This window comes from Typopeltis vanoorti, chromosome 7, assembly GCF_054136105.1.
Source record: "Typopeltis vanoorti isolate ZY-2024b chromosome 7, IOZ_Tvanoo_1.0, whole genome shotgun sequence".
Classification (NCBI taxonomy): Eukaryota; Metazoa; Arthropoda; class Arachnida; order Uropygi; family Thelyphonidae; genus Typopeltis; species Typopeltis vanoorti.
The window spans coordinates 79,906,649-79,932,946 of NC_143555.1; the positions used below are offsets into that span (position 1 = coordinate 79,906,649).

Consider the following 26,298-nt stretch of genomic DNA (forward strand, 5'->3'; position numbering starts at 1 on the left):
TGAAAATCTTATCTTTGCAATATGTTATACAAAACTGTGGATTTCCTATTTATTCCTTTAGGATAGCTATTTTCTAGTTGACAAGTTTTTCACCCAGTTCTTTCAGGGTCTTTAAAGTCTTGGAGTTGATGCCAGGTGGCATATTTTTTGTTTGTTTTTGTGTGTGTGTGTGTGTGTGTAGAGTGAAATTAATGCTACTGATGGATAAGCAACTTTTTTTTGTATTTTATTTGAGAAAATTAGGTTAACTTATTGTAGTTTGTTTTCTAAACAGGTGTGGGATTGACTGAGCTAGTTAGATTGCAAGTAAATGTTGTGTTTTAAATATGATATTGTCAACATGGCACCAATGCGTGGATGAACAATGGTGGCAAAGACCATGTTGTTGGGTGATTTGAATTTGCAAGATTTTATTCAGTGCAGTATGTGTGAAATGTATTCATTGAGAAAATTAAAAGATATTTGGAAGGGAACTGGAGAGAGAGAGAGAGAGAGAGAGAGAGAGAATATTAAGCATTTGAAAAGTGAGTGTCTGTTAGGTAATGAGAACACAGCAAATATTAGTAGAGTGGACAGTACCAATGTCAGGATGGAAAATGATGCTATTAATGTCGAATGTGTGCCATGGAAATAGAGGAGAATGAAATGGACATTCATAAAGAAATTGTGTACTTGAATGTTATCCTTCACAGGACAAATCGCAAAATTGAAAAATTGCAGAAGTGGCAGGAGATTAGTGGGACCTAAAACAGAAAGAAACAAGCAGGCTGAAGGAAAAATAAAGACCGACTGAACAAACAAACAAGAAAAACAAGTTAAGTAAAAAATTATGTACAGAGACTTAATAATCCGTGGAGTACTTAAAAAAGTATGCAAAATCCTCTTTTCTGCAAAAATTCACGATATTAGCCACACTATCCAGATGCAAAAAAAGTAAGTCAAAGGCAATAATTGTCTTGGTTGGTACAAATGATTTGAGAGGTGAGAAGTATTCTATGAAGGAGGATGTAAAGGAGTTGTTAGAGGAAGCAAAACTGAAGAGCAAGAAGGTGAAGACTGTAAGTCTCCTTCCACATTATGATAGAAAGAAAGATATAGGATTTGTGGATCTGTGGTCTGTGTTTAACAGAAAGAAAAATTTGTACAATGCTGATGGACTGCATCTAAACGGTTTTGGTTAGGTGTCTAGAGAGAGCTTTGTTCACCAAGCATGTTAAATGCAAATTTAGGGAAACTTAAGCAATTAGCGTGGAAGCAAGTGAGTTAGTGAGAAGGCACCCATGAAGAGAATGAGTACGAGAATAACCAAGTGAGAAATCGTCTCAAAAATTCAAAAATATTGAATAGCATAGTCAATTCATGAATCAAGGTGGGTGGAGCCTAAAGGGATGCAGCAGTTTCTATATACTAATGCCAGACGTATCAGAAACAAGAGGGAGGAGTTTTTGGCATTGGTTAGTGAAACCTTGCAAAAAGTTATAGGCATTAGTGAGACTTGGCTAACAGCAGATGATGTAGTTACAGGGAGAGAATGTAAAGGGTTTAGTATTTTCAGGAAAGATAGGATGGAGGAGGGGTACTGCTGATGATAGTGGATGAATTGCAGCCAAAAAGAATAGGAGACAGGCAGAAGAGTGCTCTTCATTTGAAACAGTGTGGTGTGAGATTAAGGCAAGTAAGGCAAAATATACAGTCAGTTGTTGCTACAGGCCAGTGAGTTCCACAGATGATCTGGAAGACGTGCCGCCAAATTAGTACAATAAGTACAGGTCGAGTAATTATTATGGGGTACTTCAACTATAGAGATATAGAATAGAATGGCAGAAAGAAAGATCACATGGCAGGAAGGAAACAGAATTTATACACCTACTAAGAGAAAATTAACTTAAGGCAGCATGTGATGGAAAGGAACTAGGTTCAATACTCTTCCAACTAGTGTTGGAAGAGTATTGAACCTAGTTACAGGATCAGAAGAGCTATCTATAACCAAGGTCACCTTGGTTATAGATAACTCTGTTAGTGATAACTTTCACCAATCAGAAACAATGCCTCCAATTGGTGAAAAGTGACCATGCATTCTTGACTTTGAAGATTGTGAAATATGAGGAATATTCTATCAGGAAGGGGTATACGTGGAACTACATGCAGGTGATTATGACAAGCTTAGGAAGAAGATTAAATCTGTGCCATGGCATAAAATACTGCAGGGTAAGGATGTTAGTAGTGCATGGGATGGCATATATGAGGATGATCTGAAACGTTCTCGGCCTCGACCATAGATAGCAACACTATCAGCAAGATTTATCTGTCATAAGCATCCATGTGAAATTTCAAATTATTTTATCAAGTAGCTTGTTTTATACAGCTGTCTGAAGCAAAAGTGTTGAAATGGATAAAATTGAGTATCGTGCAGTTATAAAATTCTTTGAAGGTTTAACGGCAAAAGAAATTCATTCGAAGTTGATAAAAGTTTATGGGCACTCTACTCCTTCGTTTTCGACAATTAAGAAATGGGCTGCCAAGTTTAAACATGGCCGTATCAGCCTTAAAAATGATCAACGTGAAGGACGTCCAAAAAATGTAACAACACCAGAAATCATTGATTGAATGCACGATCTGGTATCGGATGACCGGCAAGTCAAAGTGAGTGAAATTTCTGAGACTATAAGCATTTCAAAAGAACGCGTAGGATATAATTTGCATGAAGAGTTGCATATGAAAAAGCTTTGCATGAGATGGGTGCTGTGCACTTGCTCACAACAGATCAAAAATGCACTTGCATGAAAATCTCTGAACAATGCTTGGGGCATTTTAACAAGAATAAAACTGATTTTGTGTGTTGATTTATTACTATGGATGAGACTTGGATTCACCATTACACGCCAGAATCCAAACAGCAGTCAAAACAGTGGACAGAAACCGGTTGTTCAGCGCCAAAGAAGACAAAGTCAGTTCCATCAGGAAAGGTCATGGCATCGGTGTTTTGGGATGCTAAAGACATTTTGTTTATTAATTATCTTGAAAAGGGTAAAACCATAACCGGGGAATATTATTCCGATCTTTTAACCAGATTAGATGAAAAATTCGTGAGAAAAGACCCGGTTTGCAGAAGAAAAAATCCTCTTTCATCAGGACAATGCCTGCCCACAAAAGTGTTTTGGCAATGGGAAAATTAAGGGATGTGCAATATGAATTGTTGGAACATCCACCCTATTCCCCAGATTTGGCTCCCCCTGACTTCTATCTCTTCCCAAAACTAAAACTCTTCCTCGCTGATCAACGTTTTTCTTTGAATCAAGAGGTGATTGCAACTGTAGAGGGGTATTTTGCAGATCTTAATGAGAACCACTATAGGGATGGGATAATGGCACTGGAGCATTGCCGGAATAAATGTATTAGTCTTAAGGGAGATTATGTTGTAAAATAAAAATAATTTGGAAATTATAAATTCGTTTTTTTTTCAGACCACCCTCGTAGTTAAAGGTCATCTAGAGGAAGCAATAAAATTGTATATCTAAGGAAGGTTAATCAGATAGGAGTTAGATGGATGAGTAATATCATTAAGAATGAGCTGCAGAAGAAGAAAATGTTATGGAGGGTATAGAAAGAGAAAAGTGACCAGCAAACTCATGAACAGTACAAGGCTCAGACAAGAAAAGTAACCAGAATGGGAAGGAAGTCAAAATCAAATTATGAGAAGAATTTAGCCAAGCAGACCAAAGAAAATCCTAAAGAGTTCTTTCATTATATGGCAAGTAAGAGGAAGAATGAATGAATATGGAAGATTAACCGTAATGAGTGATGATGGTCATGAGGAGACAAAAAGCAGAGAAAATAGCTGAGTTACTGAGTGACCACTTTGTAATGATACATCATCCTAGTGAGCTTACTACTTAAACATATGTGACAGACACTGAATGCGGGAACAAAGGTGGATGAATTGGAGCTTCTTAGGATATTGCAGAATCTCAATGCAAATATGGCTGTGGGATTAGATGGGATATCAGCTACGGTTTTGCAAGAATATGCAAGGAAACTGGCAATGCCTCTGACTATACTCTTTAATTTAAGTCTCAGCTCTAGTAGAGTTCAAAGTGAGTGGAAAGTGGGCAAAATAATTCCCTTCCATAAGGGAGGTTCTAAGACTACAGTAGCAAATTATAGATCAATCAGTATCTCAGGGGCGGTGGTAAAAGTACTAGAAAAAATTAGTCAAAAAGAGAATTCGTGAATGGATAGATAAAAATATGATACTGTAAGAAAGTCGTCATGACTTTGTGAAAGCGGTCATGCCTTAATAATTTACTAACTTTTTATAGTAGAATAACAGCTGAGTTGGATAAAGGAAATGACTACATGATGATTTTGCAGAGGCATCTGAAACTCTGTTACATGGAACTCTGTTACATAAATTAGAACAAATGGGGATGAACATGACACTAGCTAAGTGGATAAGAGGATAGCTGCTGCTGGACAGATATCAAAAAGTAGTATATGGAGGGGCAGAATCGAGGTGAAAAAGGTGATTAGTATTGTGCTACAAGGTTCAGTGCTGGGGCCATTGCTGTTTAATTTGTACATGAATGATATAAGAAATAAATTGAAAGGAAATATTCAGTTCTTAGCTGATGATGTGAAATTAGGTACGTAATAGTTAATCAAAGCGATGTGGAGAGCTTGGAGGACGATTTAAATAGGATGTCATTGTAGGCAAAAGATAATGGATGTCAGTTTAATGTGAAAAAATGTAAAGCTATGCATTTTAGGAAATATAGATTACAAGCCATGTACCACATTGATAGCACTGTCTGTACTCCAGGAAATATATAGATGAAGCTAGAGATTAGGAGTGGTGGTAGACAGAGAGTTAAAGCTTAGAGGACATATTGCTAAGGTATCCCATAAGATTACTTGGCTATTGAAGAACACATTAACATGTAGAGATAAGGAAGTTATTATTTCTCATTATAAAGCCTTGATACACCCACATTTGGATTACTGTGCTGAAATCTGGTCACTTGGGTTTCTTGGGAGATGAGGAAACAGTGAAGAGGATTCAGAGGGAAGTGACCAAGATGGTGAGTGGCCTGTGTAATATTCCCAATGAGGATAGATTGAGAGTATGTGGATTGCAGAAGTTGGTTGAGAGGAGAAAAAGAGGGAATATGATAGAAACATTTAACTTGCTTACAAGATAGGATTGATGCAGTGGAAATGTTTCAGCTCTTGGCTAGAGGGACCAGAACAAGGGGGAGGGGTCATCCCTGGAAGTTGAAGAAAGGTGTGGTTAGTACGGGTGTGAGGACTAGATTTTTTGATTGGAGAGTTGTGAATGAGCGGAATGGGTTGCAGGAGTCAGTTTTGAGTGCTTTGTCTGTTAATGCGTTCAAGAAGAGGTATGACAGATTGTGTGGATAGAACGGGTCTCCCGCGATGAGTCTTAGGACTTCTTGCAGGTGCCCATATAACAATAATGGGTGCACAGTCTTTGTAGTGTTATCTTTAGTATCTGCTCAGTAGGCTCAGTATAGCTGCATTCTTGATCTTCCTGATGCTGCAGAGCTTGTCTTTTTCATTTTTTGTTTCATCAGCTTCTCTTTCTGTAGAACTACTTATAAAGTCCATTTCTTCTGCCTTCATGTTTCTTTCATTTTTTTAATGCTTTCTGCCAACTTAGTTTTAATTTGGTTTGATGGAGCTGAGCCAATTAAAACTTAAGGGCTACCTGATTGGTAGTGTTGTTAACTGGGGGTTTTCTTTTTTTTAATATTCTCTAAAGAAGTCCTCTGGAAGTGGTTTTTATTTTGTTATTATTATTTTATTTATTTTTTCTTTTCTTTTTTTTTTTTTTGCGGTTGTCTTCCTAGCTCTGTCAGCAACAGTTGCTATCATTAGGTGTGGAGATGGGTTCAACAGAACCACCAACCTTTTTCTGCAATAAGTCCTATGCAGACAAGTGTTGATTTTAAGTGCACTTGATCTGCATTTACTACAACATCGTGCACTGTCCTGAAATATACCCCCCCCCCACACACACACACCAGCAATTAACATATTTAGTTTTAGGGTACACACCTAAAACTAAATGTGTCAGCTACAGGTGCTGCATCATAGATATTGCCAAGACTCCTAGATAGTTCACTATTACTCCCACTGCCCTTTGAAGGCAAGTTGGGAACCTGTTGATTAACCTCCATGGTAAAATAAATGCTGCCTGATTTCTATTCCTTCTTTTTGAGACTTTCTTCCTTACATATGTCCTCGAATGTTCCCCATTTAGAAAACACTATACATTATATCATCCAAATTTTTAATGTACTCTAGCAGGAATATCTTGATTTTGAAATTTTGAAACCTAATAGCAGCTTGTCTCTGATAGACCACCATCAAAAGGTGTAAAAGCATATTATATGCTGACTGCTCTAGCTAATGTTATGTTATGATGATCTCTCTTACTTAATGTGATTCATTTATTTCAAACCAGAGAGTTTCAACTCTAGATAGAAGACAACTCATATTAAATTTTACACTGTATTAGAAAAAAATCTACTGGTCTGATAAAGATCCTGTGGTGAGTCCTTAAAATTCACCACTAGATAATGAGGCATGAAACCTGTAAAAAATTCTATGCTCGTAAATAGCATTTGTAGAAAGGAAATCCTACATTGAAGAACCAGTGCCTATGAACAACAAAAGCTCCTACGCTGAAAAGATAGTGCCTGCACCAAACAGCAAAGTCTAAAAAAAAAAAAAAAAAAAAAAAAAAGCAATCCAACACCTGCAAAAAATAAGAAAAAATGTCCCTTGATAATGAATCTGTACAGAAGGAAAAACAGAGAAAAAGCCAACTAAGAAGATTTCCAAATACACAGAATGAGAGTGAATGTGAAGGCAACATGCAACCTCGAGGAAGGGGGGGGGGGAGAGATGTGCCTTTTGCCAAAGTAGGAGTGAGGGCACAAAGAGAAAGAGTCAAGAGATTTATGCTGTCAGTGATGCAGAATTATTGCAGAAGTTGAATATTTTTTCCACACACAAATAGTAAAATGGTGTATCACCATATTGTTAAAATACTCTAGCTCAGAGATAGTTGTAGAAAGTTTCTGTTTGGTTACAAATTTATTACACTCAACAAGAAATTATATTTCTAATACTTTACCCAAGTATAAGCAAAGTTTACATGTGATATATTTTCATCATAATATAACATTTTACTATTTGTATACAGATAATATATAACTTATGGATTGATTTTACCTTAGTGTCTTATTGGATCTAGCTCCCACTGATGAGACCTGAATACAGGTCAAAACAGGTCTGAGTGTCTATTGTACCATAATGTTTTTGCATTATAGGATACAAGACAACTGATGTGAAATCAACAGCCTCTATATACAAGTAGACTAGTTGTGAAGAAGATACTTTACCTGTAAACTGTCAGCCTATGCTAAGGTAAAGAATTTACAACAATATAATTTCTTTTCAAGCATAATGCACTTTGTAAACCAGCAAAAAAAACTTTCTGTGATTCATGATATATTATTATGTCCTGCACTGTAATGAATACAATTGTAAAACTCGATGTAGCTTGGAATTTTACAAGCACCTTGCATTGACTTTTACAGAGGTCACATCTCAAAAGGTTGTAATATAAAAAGAACGTTTGTAAAAAGAATATATTTAATCCTATGATAAATTTAACCTGGCCAAGATATAGTAAACAAAGAATGAGTGAAGTTTGCAAGAAACAAAAGAAAATGCTATGTCACTCCAACCTATATGTTATTGTTTAACTAAGTGCTTTTGAAACTATTGTTTACAAGTTCTGAGTATGCCCACCGTCAAGGTCATTCTTAAAAGGGACAGCACAATTCACAAGTAGTTCCGGTGTTCGTCTAATTAGATTTGTGTAGTATACCAGGAGAAGAAAGAACGGGTCAGTTGAAACAGAAGATCAAAGAATCGTGCCATATTCTTCGGGGGGGTCTCAACACTTCACGCAAGACCCCGAAGATGGTGAAATAAAAAGGCATTGAAGATCGACAGAAAATCATCGGCAGAAATATTGGCAGTCGGAAGCAGGACACAACCATAGGGCCAGATGTCGGGGACAAATGGAAGCCTATCCACCTGAGGCTATTTCGATCCTGGATATGGTTGTGGAAGATTACCAGAAGTTAATAATCAAGGAGCAAACTTCAATGCCCAGAAGAGAATGCATTGCCTTCTGAGCGAGACTGCATAAGTTCCACAAGCCGGACCCCTCGGCCGAAGCCCAACAGTACCGGAGATCAGCATTCCAAAGTCCCACCAAAAATCCTTGATGAAGCACGGGTGAAGTAAGACACTGCAGAAAGAAAATCTAAGACCCGAGATGGAAGAAGGGTCTAGGACTCTAGTGAAAAATCCTTGATACAGTGCAAGACCCAGAAGACAGAGCATATGTGAGTGTATTCCTATTTTTTTCCATATTTCTTTTATATAATATAGGAAAAATAGTTTAGATGGACTGTTAAGAGATAAGGTACTAAAAATAAGCAGTGTATATAAGAGAGTTCTTCTGATTTGTTATTAATTGGAATATAATTTGTGAGATAACTTGGCATAGCTAGCTAACCTCTTTGTGAGTAAATTAGAGTTTCAATAATTTGATTTAATAAGCAGAGAAGTAAACGAGTAATTATATTGTATAGTTATTTAGTATTGAAAAGTGAAATTTTGTTTCATTATGCTAAAAGTCTAACAAATAGGTAGAGAGAGTAACCTCCCTATCCTTTAATTAATGTACTTTGGTATTAATATAAATAAATATGTTTTATTTATATGTCAATAGAGTGCTGCCTGATCTTTTAATTCACAATGCACTGTTCCTAAATAAACTCAGACCTGCGAGCGGAAAACAACTAAGGCATTAAAAGTGTAGTTTAAGTACTTGAGAACCATGACTATTTATGTAAACTTTATTGAAGGAATTTATGCTAGTAAGAGAGAGAGAGATCTACCGGACATATTATGAGTCTTATGCCGATATAGAAATACTGGTGCTGCAATCTTAACAAATAAATTTTCCAGTATTCACAGGCATACAACTAGTAAATGCGAAAGGTGGATAAACATAGTATGCAATAGTAAGATAGAATAAGAAAGGAATATAAGAGGAAAACTTATTATAATATAATAAAGATATTACAAAGGCACAGCCAGCCTCATTATTACAATAACGGCAACAAGCATCATTATTACAATAGCGGCAATTAATAGCCTCCATATTTCACTGGCACAGCATCGATAGGATAAAAAGAATAAGAAAGAAAGGTTACGAAAGCAAAGCCCACTGCTAATTAGAATAAAGTAGATAATACACATCTATTTACACAATTATAAAAAGGATGTCCGTGTGAGAGGAATCATCAATTAACAAATTGCCCTCTTTTGGAGAGCATTAATAACTTTTAAGAGATTATAATGCACCAACCAAAACATGAAAATAATAGATTCTACAGAAATATTTGGAATTATGTCAGAGTTAGGAGCTAGATAAGTGAAAAGTGGCATATCCAGAGAAAAGGATCCAAATTTTTTTAGGGGGTAAGGAAGCTATTGATGAGTGTGTTTCTGCATGAAAGGCTAAATATCAGAGATAAATATCAGCCCAGGAAGAGAGATTTGATCTATTGTTCAGCAAGTTGGGTATGGGTATTATCAAACAGGATAAGGGAAGGTGAATTTTTTTTTTTGCAAGAAAAAAAGACAGGATATTATGAAGATCTGTTTAAGGTAATGGTTGAAGAATTTTCAAGGATCTTGAAGCCTGGAATATCTGTGCAAGGTTTATCAAATGAACAGACAGAATATTATGTACTCTCATATTATTTTGAAGAAAAACTAGAAAAGGCTTCATTTTAATAATCATGCAAAGGCAAAAATTTAAGAAAGTGAAGCTACTGATAAGCATATGGGTACATCTATTGGATCACACTATGCACAAAAATAGTAGAGCAGTCTAGAAGAATTTAAAAATCAAGAAAAATGCAAACCAACCTTTGATAAAATGAAAAAGATATTTCTGATATCAACATAGGCATACTCGTTATATTAGAAATGACCAACAATCCCACTAATGAAATCATTCAATGGGGGAGTGGCCTCAAGTCCTATTTAAATAACATCAAAAGTAACATGTATTTGTAAACAGCTGTTCTCAGATCCTAAAATCTTGTATTTACTGACAATGAAAAGTATTCTTAAAATTTATCAGAAGACAGGAAGGAGCTGACTTTATTATTATTATAAATGCCTCCATGGAGTCAAACGACTCATCGTGGGAGGTCCTTCCTAGGAAACACAAAGTCTATCATACCACTCCTTGAACTCATTGACCATTCTTGCTCTCACCATTCTACAGGCAATGCAGTCCATGGTTCAACCACTCTCCATGAAAAGAAACCACTCCTCACCCTCTTCCTCACAGCTTCCTTTTGTAACTTACAGGAATGGCCCCTAGTCCTCGCTCCCCCCCCCCATTCTAGCAAGTGAAAGAAATCCCCAGTGTCAATCCTCTAACTACCTCTCAACAATTTAAAAGTCTCAATCATATCACCTCTCCTTCTTCTATCTACCAAACTCTGCAGTCCACATTCTCTCAGCCAATCCTCATAACCAACATTGTACAGTCCTGAAACCATCTTTGTTATCCGCCTCTGTACCCTTTCCACAGTTAATTTATCCCCTTTAAATCCTGGGGACCAAATTTGAGAACAGTAATCTAGGTGTGGTCTGATCAGGATCTTATACAATGGAACAATAACTCTTTTATATCTGCAGGTCAGCGTCCTTCTCAGTATTGCAGCAATCTCTGGGTTACCATTACACTTAGCCCACCATCATAGTCATCTCATCCATTCTTTCACCCCACTTAATTGCCATACCCACACTTTCTATCTTTCCTCCAAGCAAACACTCTTTTGGCATCCTATCTTGCACACCACGGATTGAGTATCAATACAACATACCTCATACCACTCTGTTCCTTGATTGCTCACCTGCATCCCTCACTTCCTCTCCTCAAACTCTTTCTCTCTGTGATCCCCTACTTACCTGGTGTCCTGGCATCACTCTATCCCTGGTTCCAGCACTAGCTCACATTCTTCTCATTCCCTCTCTCCGACTGTGTCCATTCTCTCCTCTTCTGTCATTCCCATAACTCTCTCTCACTTCTATCATTACGATAACTCTCTCATTCCCTCTCTTCTACAGTTTCTATTCTCTCCTCTTCTATCATTCCTATAACTCTCTCTCTCACTCCTACTCTGATTTGCCTGGCATTATCTCTTCCATTCACCTAATTTCATTTTCATACTTCTCATCTCATTCCCAAGACATTCTACCTCCTTTTTAAGTGCAAGTTAGCCACTCTTGCTTAGCATTCATCCTCCCAATCAAGAGAATCTCCAAAAATTTACAATCATTCAAGCCTTCCACACTCCCCATTCTTATTTTTTTATTCATATTCTGCTCATTATTCTCCCCCTCTATCACACTACTCGTCTCTCTAGGTTGAGATTCTCCCACCCCTGATAATGAGGTCAGTTATTGTAATATCTAACTCACTAAGTTCCTCCCACCCATTGCCTACATTTTGCACATATATGCATTCCCCCTTTCTCTCACCTGCCACATATCTAAATGCCAGGAAGCACACATACCACAAGATATTCATACCACATTGTCTTATGCCAGCCATTTTGTGAAGGAATCAGGGTAATCATAATCATCAATCGAAATTTTTTCTTTTTTTTAAAAAGAATAAAATTGGATTACTGTTGCTCACATATGGTCATTGATCAATAATCAATCAATTATTACAGAAATGAAGATACTACTTGAAAAAAAGACTGAAATCATATTACTCACCCATTTTCAATAAGAGGATAATATACTACAGGATCTACATCTTTTAACCTCTGAAATGGAATATAAAATTAGTTAAACTTCTAACTATATGTAGCATTCAATAAAATTTTCATTTTTATGGCAACGTTTTTATTACATACGTTCCCATTGGTATGAGAAGAAACTTCTAGGAGTCCTTGATCAACAATGAGATATTTCTTCTTGCATAGACATAATTCACATTGAATATTGGCAATAGCATCACATATTGTGATGGATTTTTCAATTACAACCAAATCTGCATGGGGGGGCATGTTTGTCTCAGGATGTATTAGAAACCAATAATCCTATATTTAGTTGGTATACTAAAATCACTGAAAGGTGTAAATATGTGAACATTAATGTAAATATTAATGAGACATTAGCCATCCGAGAATGATTTGCAAATATCAGGAAGAGAAAGAAAGGTGTGAATAGAAATACTTCATTAGAGGCAAATGAATTAATAATAATTTACAGGTATAGTATTAAGTGCGTGCGTGCGTGCGTGTCTGTGTGTGTCTGTCTGTCTGTCTGTCTGTCTAATAAATTATTCCACTGCAACAAATTACATATGATCCTATAACCTGTCTAGAGACTAGACAGGTTATAGATATGCAGATGCATTTTTGGAAGTAGAGAGCACAAACTGTGTACTATATTGATGAAACCGAACTGCAGGAAACTGATGAGGCCAGGAACCTGGATATGGTAGTGGACATAGTGGGCAAGAAGTTGAAGTTTAGAGTTCGTATCGCAAAAATAGCCAAAACAGCATGCCAAATTATGTGGTTGTTGAAGAATACACTAACAAGGAATAGAGAAATTATTGTTTCCCTATATAAGGATTTAATAAGGCCACATTTGAACTACTATGTGCAGTTCTGGATTCAGTACAGATGAAGAAGTGGTGGAAAGGATCTAGAAGTGAATGAGTGACAAAGATGTAGCAGGTGTATAGAATGCTTCCCCATGAACAGACTGCAAGTCTGTGAGCTTAGAAAACTAGCTGACAGCTGATAGGTAAAAAGAGGAGACATGATAGAAGCATATCATATCTCCTCTTTTTACCTATCAGAGGAGATATGATAGAAACATATAAGTTATTCAAAGAGTTTTATATACTGAAGACTTTTTTTCAGTACATGGCAAGAAGCAAGAGAATGAGAGGTTACCCATAGAAATTGTGTAAGACCATGATTAACAAGAGTAATTAGGAGTAGACTTTTGACTACTAAACGGGTGGAGTGGGTTGCCAGAGGCAGTTGCCAATGCTTCATCAAGTGAACGAGTTTAAGGAGAGGTATAAATAGGTATTGTGTGAATAAGGCCACATATTCACACAATAGCCTGAGATGAATCTTCTGACCATGGAGATCCTGTATTATAATAATAATGATAACAATATTACACCTTTCATGGAGTAGGCAGACTCATCTTGGGAGGTTTATTCACTGACAACATATTTATCATACTGAATCTTAAAATCCTTAACACAACCTGCATTAACAACATATTCTGGTAATGCATTCCATTCACTCACAATTCTCCAAGTAAAAAATCTACTCCTCGCACCCCTCTTCACAACACTCTTACATAACTTCCAGGGATGACCTCTGTTTCTTGCCCCTCTCACCTTCTACTATTCTCATAATCCCCTTTGGATTAATCTGATAAAATCCCCTCACTAACTTAAATGACTATCATATCATCGCTTTTCCTCCTATCCACAAAACTCTGCAATCCACATTTCTTCAACCTCTCTCCATAGCCAGCATTCCAAATTCCTGATATTGTCTTGGTCACTCATTGCCAGAGATGAGTGGCCAAGACAATGTTCCCACATCACACTGAAAACCAGGTGACCAAATCTGAGCACAATAATCCAAGTGTGGTCTGAACGTTGTTTTATACAGTGGCACAACCATCTCCTTATACGTATACGAGGGTGTTCTGAAAAGATTTTGGCCTCGACCATAGATGCAACACTATCGGCAGGATTTTTTTTTCTAAGTTGGTACATCTGTCATAAGCATCCATGTAATATTGCAAGTCATTCTATCAAGTAGTTTGTTTTATAGAGCTGTCTGAATCCCTTGAAATGGATAAAAATGAGTATCGTGCAGTTAAAAAATTCTTTGTAAAAGAAGGTTTGACGCCAAAAGAAATTCATTCGAAGTTCATGAAAGTTTATAGGCACTCTTAATCTTTGTTTTCGATAATTAAGAAATGGACTGCAGAGTTTAAATATGGCCATACCATCCTTGAAGATGATCCACGTGAAGGACGTTCAAAAAGTGTAACGTCACCAGAAATCATTGATCAAGTGCACGGTATGGCATTGGATGACCAGCAAGTAAAAGTGCATGAAATTGCTGAGCCTACAGGCATTTCAAAAGAACATGTACAATATATTTTGCATCAAGAATTGCATATGAAAAAGCTTTGCGCAAGATGAGTGCCATGCTTGCTCACAGCAGATCAAAAATGCACTCACATGAAAATCTCTGAACAGTGCTTGGAGCATTTTAACAAGAATAAAACTAATTTTGTGCATTGATTTATTACCATGGATGAGACTTGGATTCACCATTACACACCAGAATCCAAACAGCGGTCAAGTGGACAGAAGCTGGTTGTTCAGAGCCAAAGAAGAGAAAGCCAGTTCCATCAGCAGGAAAGATCATGGCATCGGTGTTTTGGGATGCTAAAGGCATTTTGTTTATTAATTATCTTGAAAAGGGTAAAACAATAACTGGGGAATATTATTCTGATCTTTTAACCAGACTAGATGATGGGATTTTGGCAATGGGAAAATTAAGGGATCTGCACTATGAATTGTTGGAATATCCACCCTATTCACCAGATGTGGCTCCCTCTGAATTCTATCTCTTCCCAAAACTAAACTTCCTTGATGGTCAGCATTTTTCTTCGAATCAAGAAGTGATTGCAGCTGTAGAGAGGTATTTTGCAGATTTTACTGAGAACCACTACAGAGAAGAGATAATGGTGCTGGAGTCGCTGGAATAAATGTATTAGTCTTAATGGAGATTATGTTGAAATAAAAATAATTTTGAAATTATAAATTCATTTTTTCATTGTTAGGCCAAGAACTCTTCAGATCACCCCTCGTACTTCTTCTTATAGTGGCACTTCGGTTTCCAGTCTCTGCAACACTTGCAAAGTTGCCTCAAACTTCAGTCTGCTGTCAACCATCCCTCCCAAACTGTCAATCTCATTCACTTCCCACAGTACAGCGCCATCAATATAGTACACAGCCTTGTATTTCTGCACTCCAAAATGCAACACCTTGCACTTATTAACATTAAAACTACAATCCCCACTCCTTTGTCCAAGTCATAAAGTATATTCAAAACTTCCTGAAGAGATTTAACATCAGCAGTGTTACTTATAATTCTTCCCAACTTTGCATCATCATATCACATCCACCATAGTCAACCACATGATATATCTTAACATTTTCTAAGATTATTTCTTCTTCTTGTTCTAGGTTATACCTTACATTTGGTTTAAGTAAAATCTTATGTTTTGATAGATTACCACATGATAAGTTGGCGTACAAGCTGCAGAGGACGGGAATAGATAGTATTCCCATAGATAGAAGAAATAATCTTCGGAAATGTTAAAACTTTCTTCATTCAGAAAATAGATCAGGACAAACATAATGATTCTGGATCAGAAACTGGATCTGAATCAATGCTTTTACTTAATGAGATTTTACTTAAACCAAATGTAAGGTATAACCTAGAAGAAGAAATAATCTTCAGAAATGTTAAAACTTTCTTCATTCAGAAAATAGATCAGGACAAACATAATGATTCTGGATCAGAAACTGGATCTGAATCAATGCTTTTACTTAATGAGATTTTACTTAAATCACATGATATATCATTTACAAACAAGTTAAACAGCAGGAGCCCAAAAACAGAACCCTGGAGCATGCCACTAGTTTCCCTCCTTTTTTGAAACACTGGTATCGTTCAGAGAGCCAATCTCTGATCCATATACTATCTATATCCAATATACTATCTATTCCCATCCTCTGCAACTTGTACACCAACTTATTATGTGGTAATCTATCAAATGCTTTTGCAAAGTCTAAGAATATGACAGTATATGATTCTCCCTTATCTAACACACTTGTCATCTTATCATAATATGCAAGTAAATTACTAAAACAGGACCTACCCTTTACAAATCAATGCTGACCATCATAAAGAATGTTATGTCCATCAACCCAATTATTTATTCTATTCCCTACCAATCTCTCCAACACCTTGACCACAACCGCAGTTATACAGACTGGCCTATAGCTGAAGACTTCTGTCTTAGAACCATGCTTGTGAAGTGGCACTATTTTTCCTTCTTTCCACTCCTTAGGAAACCTACCCACTGCAAGAGTTTCATTAAATAACCAGGTCAAGGGCACAGCAAAATGTGGTGCACATTACATTTCTTAAGAATACATGGTGATATGGCATCCATTCCCACAGCCTTATTCACATCTAACCCAACCAACATCTGATACAAATTCTTTTTTACAAAGAATTTAATATATCATTTACAAAGAAGTTAAACAGCAGGGGCTCAAGAACAGAACTCTGTGGAATGCCATTGGTTACCTTTTTTTTTGAGACACTGCTCATCATAGACAACTTCAGAAAACCAATCACCAATCCCACTAATCGATATACTATTCTACTCCCATCTTCCGCAGCTTGTACAACAACTTCTGATGTGAGAATCTATTAAATGCTTTTTCAAAGGGTAAGAATATCACTGTATATGATTCTCACTTATCTAGCTGATGCATTACATTTTCATAAAATGCAAGTAAATTACTAAAACAAGACCTACCCTATACAAATCCATGCTGACAGTCATAAAGAATTCTATGTCCATCAACCCAATCTCGTATTCTATTCCTGACCAATCTCTCCAACACCTTGATCATGCAGTTATATGAACTGGTTTATAATTGGAAACTTCTGTCCTAGAACCATGCTTGTGGAGTGTAAATTTTTGCCTTCTTTTCACTCCATAGAAACCTTACCCAACCGCACAACTTTCACTAAATAACCAGGTCAAGGGTACAGCTAACTAGTGTGCACATTCCTTAAAAATATGTGTCAATATGTCATGCATTCTCATAGCCTTATTAACATCTAACCCAATCAACACCTGATACAACTCTGATTCTTTCACTTCTGATCCTCATGATAACTGTCGTTATCATGAGGATCAAAAGTGTCTCCCTTCTACATGTTGCACGGCATCATTTATATCAGTATGTTATATGCTGATATAGTGGTTATTCAATAATTTCACTATTATCCTTCTCAATGGTCACTTGCTGCCATGACTATTCCCCAGAGTCAACTGGCCATAATTATTCTTTCTGTTGCTTGCATATTATTATATGTTGGCTATTCATAACTATATTTTTTAAAGCCTCATGAATAGGAAGAAGAGGAGTGGATGTGATTGAGACATTAAGCTAGTCAGGGGAGTTGTATTAAGAGAACTGACAGACAGAATGAGAGTAAGGTGTTTTCACTAGTCACAAAACCTGTTTAACATGTTCATGCTGGGTGGTGTTTCACTTCATGCACCCCCTTTACCATATATTATGTCCCTTCCTCATCACATGGGCACATTTTTATAAAGTTATCCTTAATTGTACTATTTAAGGATTTTACAGCATAGACCAGTATACTGACTAAAATTAATTTAATTAATACTTCCAATATTTTGGCAAAGTCAAATTGTAAATTTATTTTAGTTTATTATTAATATCTGACCTCCATGGAGTCAGAGACTCATCGTGGAAGGTAAATGCTATTACACACAATGCTCATCCAACCATATTTTAACAGATTCAATGGAGCTACATTCACAACACACTCAGGCTATGCATTCCACTCACCAACCACTCTCCATGCAAAGAAACTTCTCACTCTGTTGCTCACACCCTCCTTATACAGCTGCCAGTGATAGCCTCTTGTTCTATCCCACTCTCCCACTCTATGAAAAATCTCTTCCATATCTGCAATTATATTAAAAAAGTTGAAAAGAAGACTGCTAACAAAACTGAAAAGAAAGTTCAAAAAACTAAAACAAGGAAAAAAAAAAAAGAAAAGACTGCAAAGATAATAAAAAAATAATAATCGTGGTGCATTCTTTTTAAAATGGTTTGCTGTATGTGCTTATTCCAGACATAGTTCAATGCATTTTAAGACTTTTAAAGCAGTACAAAATTTGTCTTTCTGAATCAAGAAGAGTAATTTTATAACCAACAGCATGAAATTGTTTTCAATCATAATAAATTGTATTAATGGTATTCTTTAAAGTAATACCTCAGCACATTCTTCAAACTAAAAAAAAAAAAAAATGAAGCCTAATTATGGAAAAAGGAGATATAGAAATGCAATCCCAAAATCACATGATTTTCTTGCTGTTGCATGGTCCATGTGTGCCTCAAGTTTGTATCAAGTGGATGCAAAATATGTTAGTGTGAATACTGATTATGGAAATTATAAACTACAGATCTAGCAAAGAATTTTCAAAGCAAAATTCTCATATATGCCTTTAAATATTTTCAAAAAAAGAAATTATTATTATTATTATTATTCAGGCCTCCATGGAGTCAAGAGACTCATCATGGGAAGTTCTTCCTAGGAAACACAGTCTATCATACCACTGTTTGAACTCATCGACTATTCTTGCTCTCACCACTCTATCAGACAATGCATTCCACGGTTCCAACACACCCCATGCAAAAAAACACTCCTCGTTCTCTTACTGACGACTGCTTTTCGTACTTTGCAGGGATGGCCCCTTGTCATCGCTCCTTCCCGCTGCTCCACCAAGTGAAAGAACTCCCCAGTGTCCACCCTTAACTGCCTCTCAACAGTTTAAAAGTCTTCAACATATCACCTCTCCTTCTTCTATCCACCAAACTCTGCAGTCCACATTCCCTCAGCCGATCCTCTTAATTAACATTGTACAGTCCTTAGACCATCTTTGTTATCTGCCTCTGCACCATTTCCACAGTTAATTTATCCCCTTCATATCCTGGGGACCAAATTTGAGAACAACAGTCTGACTGTAGTCTGATCAGGGTCTTATACAACAGAATGATAACTCTTCTATCTGTAGGTCAGCATCCTTCTCAGTATTGCAGCAATCCTCTGGGTAACCTTAACCACCTTTGCAATATGCCCCTAAATTTCAGTTTTCTATCGATCATCACCTCCAGATCTCTTGTCTCCCCTACTTCCTCCAATCAAGTATGCAGCCTCCCATTGATATATCCCAAACTTCAAGACTTTACATTCAAGACTGACACCCCCCCAATCATTTGCCAATCTAGTTTACTCAAATCCTCTTGCAGGGCAGCCACATCTGTACTTTACTAACAACCCTTCCCAGTTTCACATCATCTGAAAACAACTGAATATCCCCTTGCAATCCATTGACAATGTCATTGATAAACAATATACAGGTCCAAGTATTAAGCCCTGTGGAACCCTACTTATAACCTTCTGCTTCACTGATATTGCCCCACCATACACAACTCTCTGTATATGGTGGGGCAATATCAATCAGACCTATCAGACAGTCAATCCTGAATCCAGTTGACCAACCCGACATCTTAACCCACGTGCTGTAACTTAAATATCAGTTTATCGTGTGGCACCCTGTCAAATGCCTGTGCAAAATCCAAAAAATGGCAGTGTATGCCTTTCCCTCATCAACTACTCTTGTCACTTTATTATAAAAGGCAATCATATTATTTAAGCAAGAGCGCCCCTTAACAAATCCTGTTGATTCTCACAGATAACGTTACCTTCATCTGCCCATTGCTGTATATAGTCCCCCACTAATTTCTCCAAAACCTTAACAACTACTGATGACACACAAACTGGCCTATAATTAGACACTTCCAGTCTGTTACTGCCCTTATGCAATGGCACTATCTTACCTTCCTTCCATTCTTTTCCATGGGTACCTTTCTCATAGCCAGACTTTCATTCAAAAGTCAGGTCAAAGCAGCTGTCAGTTCTTTGGCACATTCTCTCAAAACCCATGGTGAAATACCATCCAGGCCCACTGATTTACTGACATCAAGAATACTCAGTATTTGGAACACACTCTCCTCTTGCACCTCTAAACCTGCCCTACTCCTCTGGTATTAAAACCCTCTTCTCCAGGATGAAATACTCCAATAAAGTGCTCATTGAACAACTCCACTATGTCTTCTGCATCATTACTCTATTCCCATTTTTATCCCACAATGTCATTCTTCCACAATCATTTCTCCTCCTACTGGCCACATAGCTAAAAAAATGCCCTAGCATTTTCTTTGGATCTTAGGGCCAATCTCTGCTCATATTCCAGTTTTGCCTTCCTTACCATATTACTCACTCTCCTGGCCTGAGTCATATTCTTCGTGCATCGGCTCATGGATACCACCTCTCTCTCCTTATATCTCTTCCATAAACTCTTTTTCACCTGCAGTTCCTGTTTGATATTGTTTGTCATCCACTTTACACCAAATTGTGTCCTCTTCTTCACTCATAGAATACAGCTTACTATTGCTGCTAACAAATATTCCTTCACACTTTCCCAAGCTCTAATGATATCCTGGCTTTCCAATTCTGCTCTCCCTCGAACTGCCCCAAGTTGATATCTGAGACGATTATAATCACCCACCTTATAAATCCACATATGTTCCCTTTTCTTTGATACTCATGCATGTCTATTCATCTTCCATGTCAAAACCACATAGTCACTCTCTCCAACTGGGGGGGGGGGGGGAGCGATGTCATCTCAGTTATTATCAGCTCTTTTGATGCTATAACCAAATCCAAAACTCTTGAACCTCTTGTTCCCGCTATTAAATGTTGTCTAAGGCATTTGTCACTCAAGAATTCTAGAAATTCCATTCCCTAATTACGACATGAAGTTTCCTCTTCCCAATTTATATTGCTGTAGTTAAAATCTCCCATAACAATCATTCTTCTTGCACTTGCCAAGCTCAACTGCCTAAACCTCTCCTGCTTCCCACTCTCTGCACTCCCTGACTTGTAACAACACCCTACTAAATATCCTGTCTTGCCCACCTCTACCTCACACCATATGCTTTCAAAACTATTGTCCGAGACTAGCAGATTCATTTTTTCTAAATAAGTGGTTTGGTTTAGAATAACGGTGGCACTTTCTTTATGCTCTAGTTATTACGATGTTCGGATTTGCTTTTAATGATTTCACCGGTGTTAATTCATGTTTCGTTCAGTTGCTTGTTATTGTTTTCTTATATATATTTAAAATGTTGGCGGTTTCTAAACGTATTTTATCTGCTATGTTATTTGGGATGAATCTTAAGCCTCTTTCAATGTTACAAATAAAATCCAGTTTGTTCATTGATCTGGGTGCTACGGCAAAATTTACATGGCCCAAAAGATATGGGTCAAAAAATTACTTCCGCACTGCACTCGTTCTCTGAGAATTTACGATCTATCAAAAATACTATACTACCAAAATAAAACTATAACTATTCCTTACATTAAAGGCACATCAGATAAAATAAACAGAATACTACAGAAATACAACTCAAAGCCACCTTTAAATCTCCTGCAAAATTATAAAGCTTACTCAACTCATCTCCAAAGATCCACTCCCTCTGCTGGCCCACCTTGCAGTATACCATATTTATTGGACCTGTAATCTACCATATATAGGGGAAACAGGATGCACATTTCCTATAAGACAAAAGGATCATAAACGACACATTAAATATAATAGCTATGGTGAAGCTGGCCTTTCTGATCACCCTAAACACTTTACATAGAATTGACTGGAAAAGCACCAGTCGTTTACTTCACACCAAAACATGGTATGAATGCAAATTTAAGGAAGCCTGTGAGATTCTTATCAACCACCCCAATCTGAACAATAATAATGGCCTAAAAATCCCAAGCATATGGAAGGCACGTATTCTACCCACGAAACCTTTCTCCCCAAGAGTTAACCATAAACAGAACTGTAGATAATCCTAAATCCTAAATCTAATATAACAATTGTAATGTTAAAAATAAGACATCATTGTTACTGTAAGAAAACTATCTATAAGAAAGAATGTTTCTCTCATGTCATCTTAAATAGAATTTAGCTTTGATGTAGTTTCTAAATAATTAATTAATTTGTAATTTTATCTGTATTTTTTATTTATTTTTATTTTTTTTTTCACCAGAAGTCATGCCAGTAGAATAACCGGTGATCAAATCATTCATTATTTAGCTTACTGTGTGAAATGTAACTCAGCTTGTCCTTGTATATTTGTATACTCCAGATGATGACCTTATTAAGAAGGTCGAAACGTAGGGGAATTAAAACAGTTATTTATAACACGGTTGTAAAGTCCATAATTTCTAAAATGAATGCTGATCACTGTGCAACACTAAAAGAAAGGGTTATTCTACTGTCCTAAGAGATGTTCTATGTCTATCCTCTTTATGGGAGATAGTGCTTTTAAATATGCTAATCTTTCATAATCATATATATATATATATACTGAATATTCCGGCGTATAAGTCGACTTTTCAGCATGGATAACAAGTACTAAATTTTTTAGGTTGACTTATACGCCAGGTCAAAAGTTGATTGCTTTCCAAGAAAAGAACAAGTACGTATCATACTCTCTGTCAAATTTATTAGCAATATACAAAAAAGGGTGCTTAACAGTCAAAAGCTGTATAACTGAGAGGAGACCTCCACATAGCCTTTAAAGGAATGCGGAGAACCGACCAGGGCTTCTGACCTAATGTCCAATCCTCACCTTCACGTAGTGCACCCTGTTGGATATCTACTTGGATACTGAACGAACAAGGATGGGCTGGCAATTTGGAATTTATCCGACCAAATTATATTCTTATTGATTAAACCAAAATAAAAAAATGATGGTACAACATGACAAAATTTCATGCCAGCTGGGTCGTCGCCCAGTTAAACAAGGCCCCGGTTGTTTTCGCCAGGGAACCATGGCAAACAGCGAAAAGTCGGCTACTGGAACAAATCTGAAAGCACACCCGAACTCAACATCACCAGAGTTAAAGATCGATACTATCAACATAAGCAGCCCGAATGGCAAAGAAATGGAGCTAGCTGAAGAATTAGATAAGTACCAGATCGACATAATAGGGGTGAATGAAATAAAAAAGACAAAAACTGGTGAGATCTTTCTGAGCAATAAATACAAAATGTTATATTCAGGAAATGACAATCAAGGAAAAGAAGGAGTACCCATAGTATTCAAAACAAAATACGAGGCTAATCTTCTTGAATGGCAGGCAGTCTCAAGTAGAGTGATGTGGGCAAATATCAGAATTGAGATTTGGACAATGGGACTTATTTGTGCCTATGGTCCCACCGAAGGCTCTACTAAGGTAGAAGTGGAAGAATTTTTTGAAGTCTAGAGAAAGGTACTGACACAATGAAAGAGGAAAAGTTGGTCCTTGTTGGGGTTCTAAATAGCAGAGTAGGAAGTGATTGTGAGACATACAAAAATATTTTGGGAAAATTTGGAGAAAAGAGCAAAGCCAATAATAATGGCAAATACCTGTTGGATTTCTACTCAGGACATGGACTGGTTATTATTAACACAATGTTCCAACATAAAAAAAAAGTGCACAAATTCACATGGAGAGAAGAGGCAAGGAATAAGAAAAGTCTCATTGACTATGTTATTGTTGATAGTGATGTTTTCTCCCTGGTGCAGGACACCAGAGTGTACAGAGGATTTGAAATTGGAAGTGATCACTATTTAGTCTTGAGCAGGATAAAATTGAATTTCATATTGAAAATAATAACATGTAAGAATGTTTTAAAGCAAATAAAGGTTGAGCAGCTCTCAGATGTGAACTGTAGGCTAAAATACACAACTATTATTGAAATAAAATAGTACCCATGCAGGAGTTTGAGAACAGGAACCAAACCTTGGAGATTCAGTGAAAAGCGTTGAAGAAAAACCTGATTGATTCAGCTAGAGAGGCATGTGGTGAGGTTGTTTGCAAGGATAGCAAAATCAGAACTCCATGGTGGACACAGGAAGTTAAAGAGGCAGTGAAGGAAAAGAAAAAAGCATATCAAAAGTTCCTCTCAAATAAGTCAGCTTGTGCTCATAGAGAATATAGAGACAAATGCAAGAATGCCAAACACTGTGTAAAACTAGCTAAACAAAAGTCATGGGAGGACTTTGGCAAGAAAATAGAAAATAAATATCAAGAAAGTGGTAAGATATTCTGGAGGTTGTTGAAGAAGCTTAGAAATGGAGGAAAGTGTGCTGTAAAAGGAGTTAGAGTTGATAAAGGTGACATGAAAACAGGAGAAAAAGATATCCTCGAAATATGGAGTAATTACTTCAAAAAATTGCTAAATGAAACAAGCAGTGATAGCACAGTGGTAAAAAACACTCAACAGGCATACAGTCACGAATACATATCCATACTTGAAGTAGAAAAAGCCATCAAAGGCTTGAAATGTGGAAAGGCAGCAGGAGTAGATGAAATTCGACCAGAAATGCTGAAGTATGGTGGTATAAAAGTCTTACAGTGGCTGCACTGCATAGTTCAGAAAGCCTGGACAGAGGGACGAATTCCCGATGATTGGAGTAAAGCTCTCATAGCACCCATATATAAAAAGGGAAATAAAACTGAATGTGAGAATTACAGAGGTATTTCCCTACTGAGTGTTCCTGGCAAGATCTATGCACATATACTTGAGAAACGATTGAGTAGATTGTGGAAAAAACGCCTGGTGAAGAACAAGCTGAATTCAGGCCAAATAGAGGCTGTCAGGATATCAGATCTTCACTTTACGACAAATAGTTGAGAAAGCATGGGAATATAACAAAGATCTGTATTTAAGTTTTGTCGATCTGGAAAAGGCATATGACAAGGTGCCAAGAGAGAGAAGCTATTCAATATGCTGCAGTTATATGGTGTCAATGGGACATTATATCAAGCAATACTTAGTCTTTATTTGAGTTGTAAGTCAGCATTTAGAATTGAAGGAAGTACAAGAAGATGGTTTAATGTTAAATCTGGTGTGAGACAAGGATGTACATTATCTCCTCTGTTATTCATTATCTATATGGATCACATTATGAAGGAAAGTGGTATTAACCTGATATCAAAATTGGAGATGTTAATGTCAGCTCTTTGCTTTATGCGGATGATGTTATACTTCTAAATAAATCCACTACAAGTTTGCAAGGTTCCCTGACTAAATTGAATAACTGTTGTAATAGATATGGTATGAAGGTCAGCATTAAAAAGACAAAGACAATGAAAATAGGTAGAGTTGTTGAAAATGTCGACTGTGTTGTGAATGGAGAACCTGTGGAACAAGTAAAACATTTCAGCTACTTAGGCACGATTTTTACTGAAAATGGTAAATTAAATATGGAAATAGACAACAGAATTAACAAAGCTGGTATGGTAGGAAGTCAATTGAATAAATTCATATGGAATAAGAGAGAAATTAGTCGGAACACTAAATTAGCTGTATACAAGACAGTGTTCAAACCAGTTTTAACTTATGGATCTGAGAGCTGGGTCAGAAGTAAAACACTTGACCAAAGACTAGAGACCGCAGATATGAGAGTCCTGAGAAAGATTAGAGGCGTGAACAGATGGCATCAATGGCAATATCATATTAAAAATGAGGATATTAGGAAAGAACTTGACATTGTCAGCATCCAGGAATGCATTAGCAGAGCTAATCTCAGGTGGTATGGTCACTTAAATAGAATGGGAGAGGAAAGATTAGCAAAACAAATGTTCTTTGCCAGGTTGGCAGGAAAACGACCCAGAGGAAGACCAAGATATCGGTGGATTGATATGGTGCAAAGCGCCTTAGACAATAGAAATATAACATCTGATAATGTTGGAGTCTTGACAAATAACAGACTGATTTGGAGGAAAATTGTAGATAGGAAGTTAGTAATGATGTAAATCTTTCATGTAGTACTATCATATCCTGTACACCCCATTGAGGGTACATGTCAGAAATTTGATGATGATGATATACAAAAAGGGTAAATAAGTAAAAATATTTCAACTTATATCAAATTTATTTACAGAAAAAATTATTTACATGTTATAACTGAGAGGAGACCTCCACATAGCCTTTAAAGGAATGCGAAGAACCGACCAGGGCTTCTGACCTAATGTCCAATCCTCACCTTCTCGTGGTGCACCCTGTTGGGTATCTACTTGGATACTGAACGAACGAGGATGGGCTGGCAATTTGGGATTTAGCCGACCAAATTGTATTCTTATTGGT

General features: G+C 36.8%; 1 protein-coding gene across 7 annotated transcripts in view; it reads right to left on the reverse strand.

The window, feature by feature from the left end:
* LOC150104805 (TBC domain-containing protein kinase-like protein) overlaps positions 1-26,298 on the reverse strand; it is a 559,840-nt gene that overhangs the window by 260,894 nt on the left and 272,648 nt on the right. For all 7 annotated transcript variants that reach the window (XM_090395364.1, XM_090395368.1, XM_090395367.1 and 4 more), the window contains exon 13: positions 11,914-11,963. In XM_090395364.1, the coding sequence (XP_090251490.1) occupies positions 11,914-11,963 (50 nt within the window). The remainder of the gene's footprint in view (positions 1-11,913; positions 11,964-26,298) is intronic.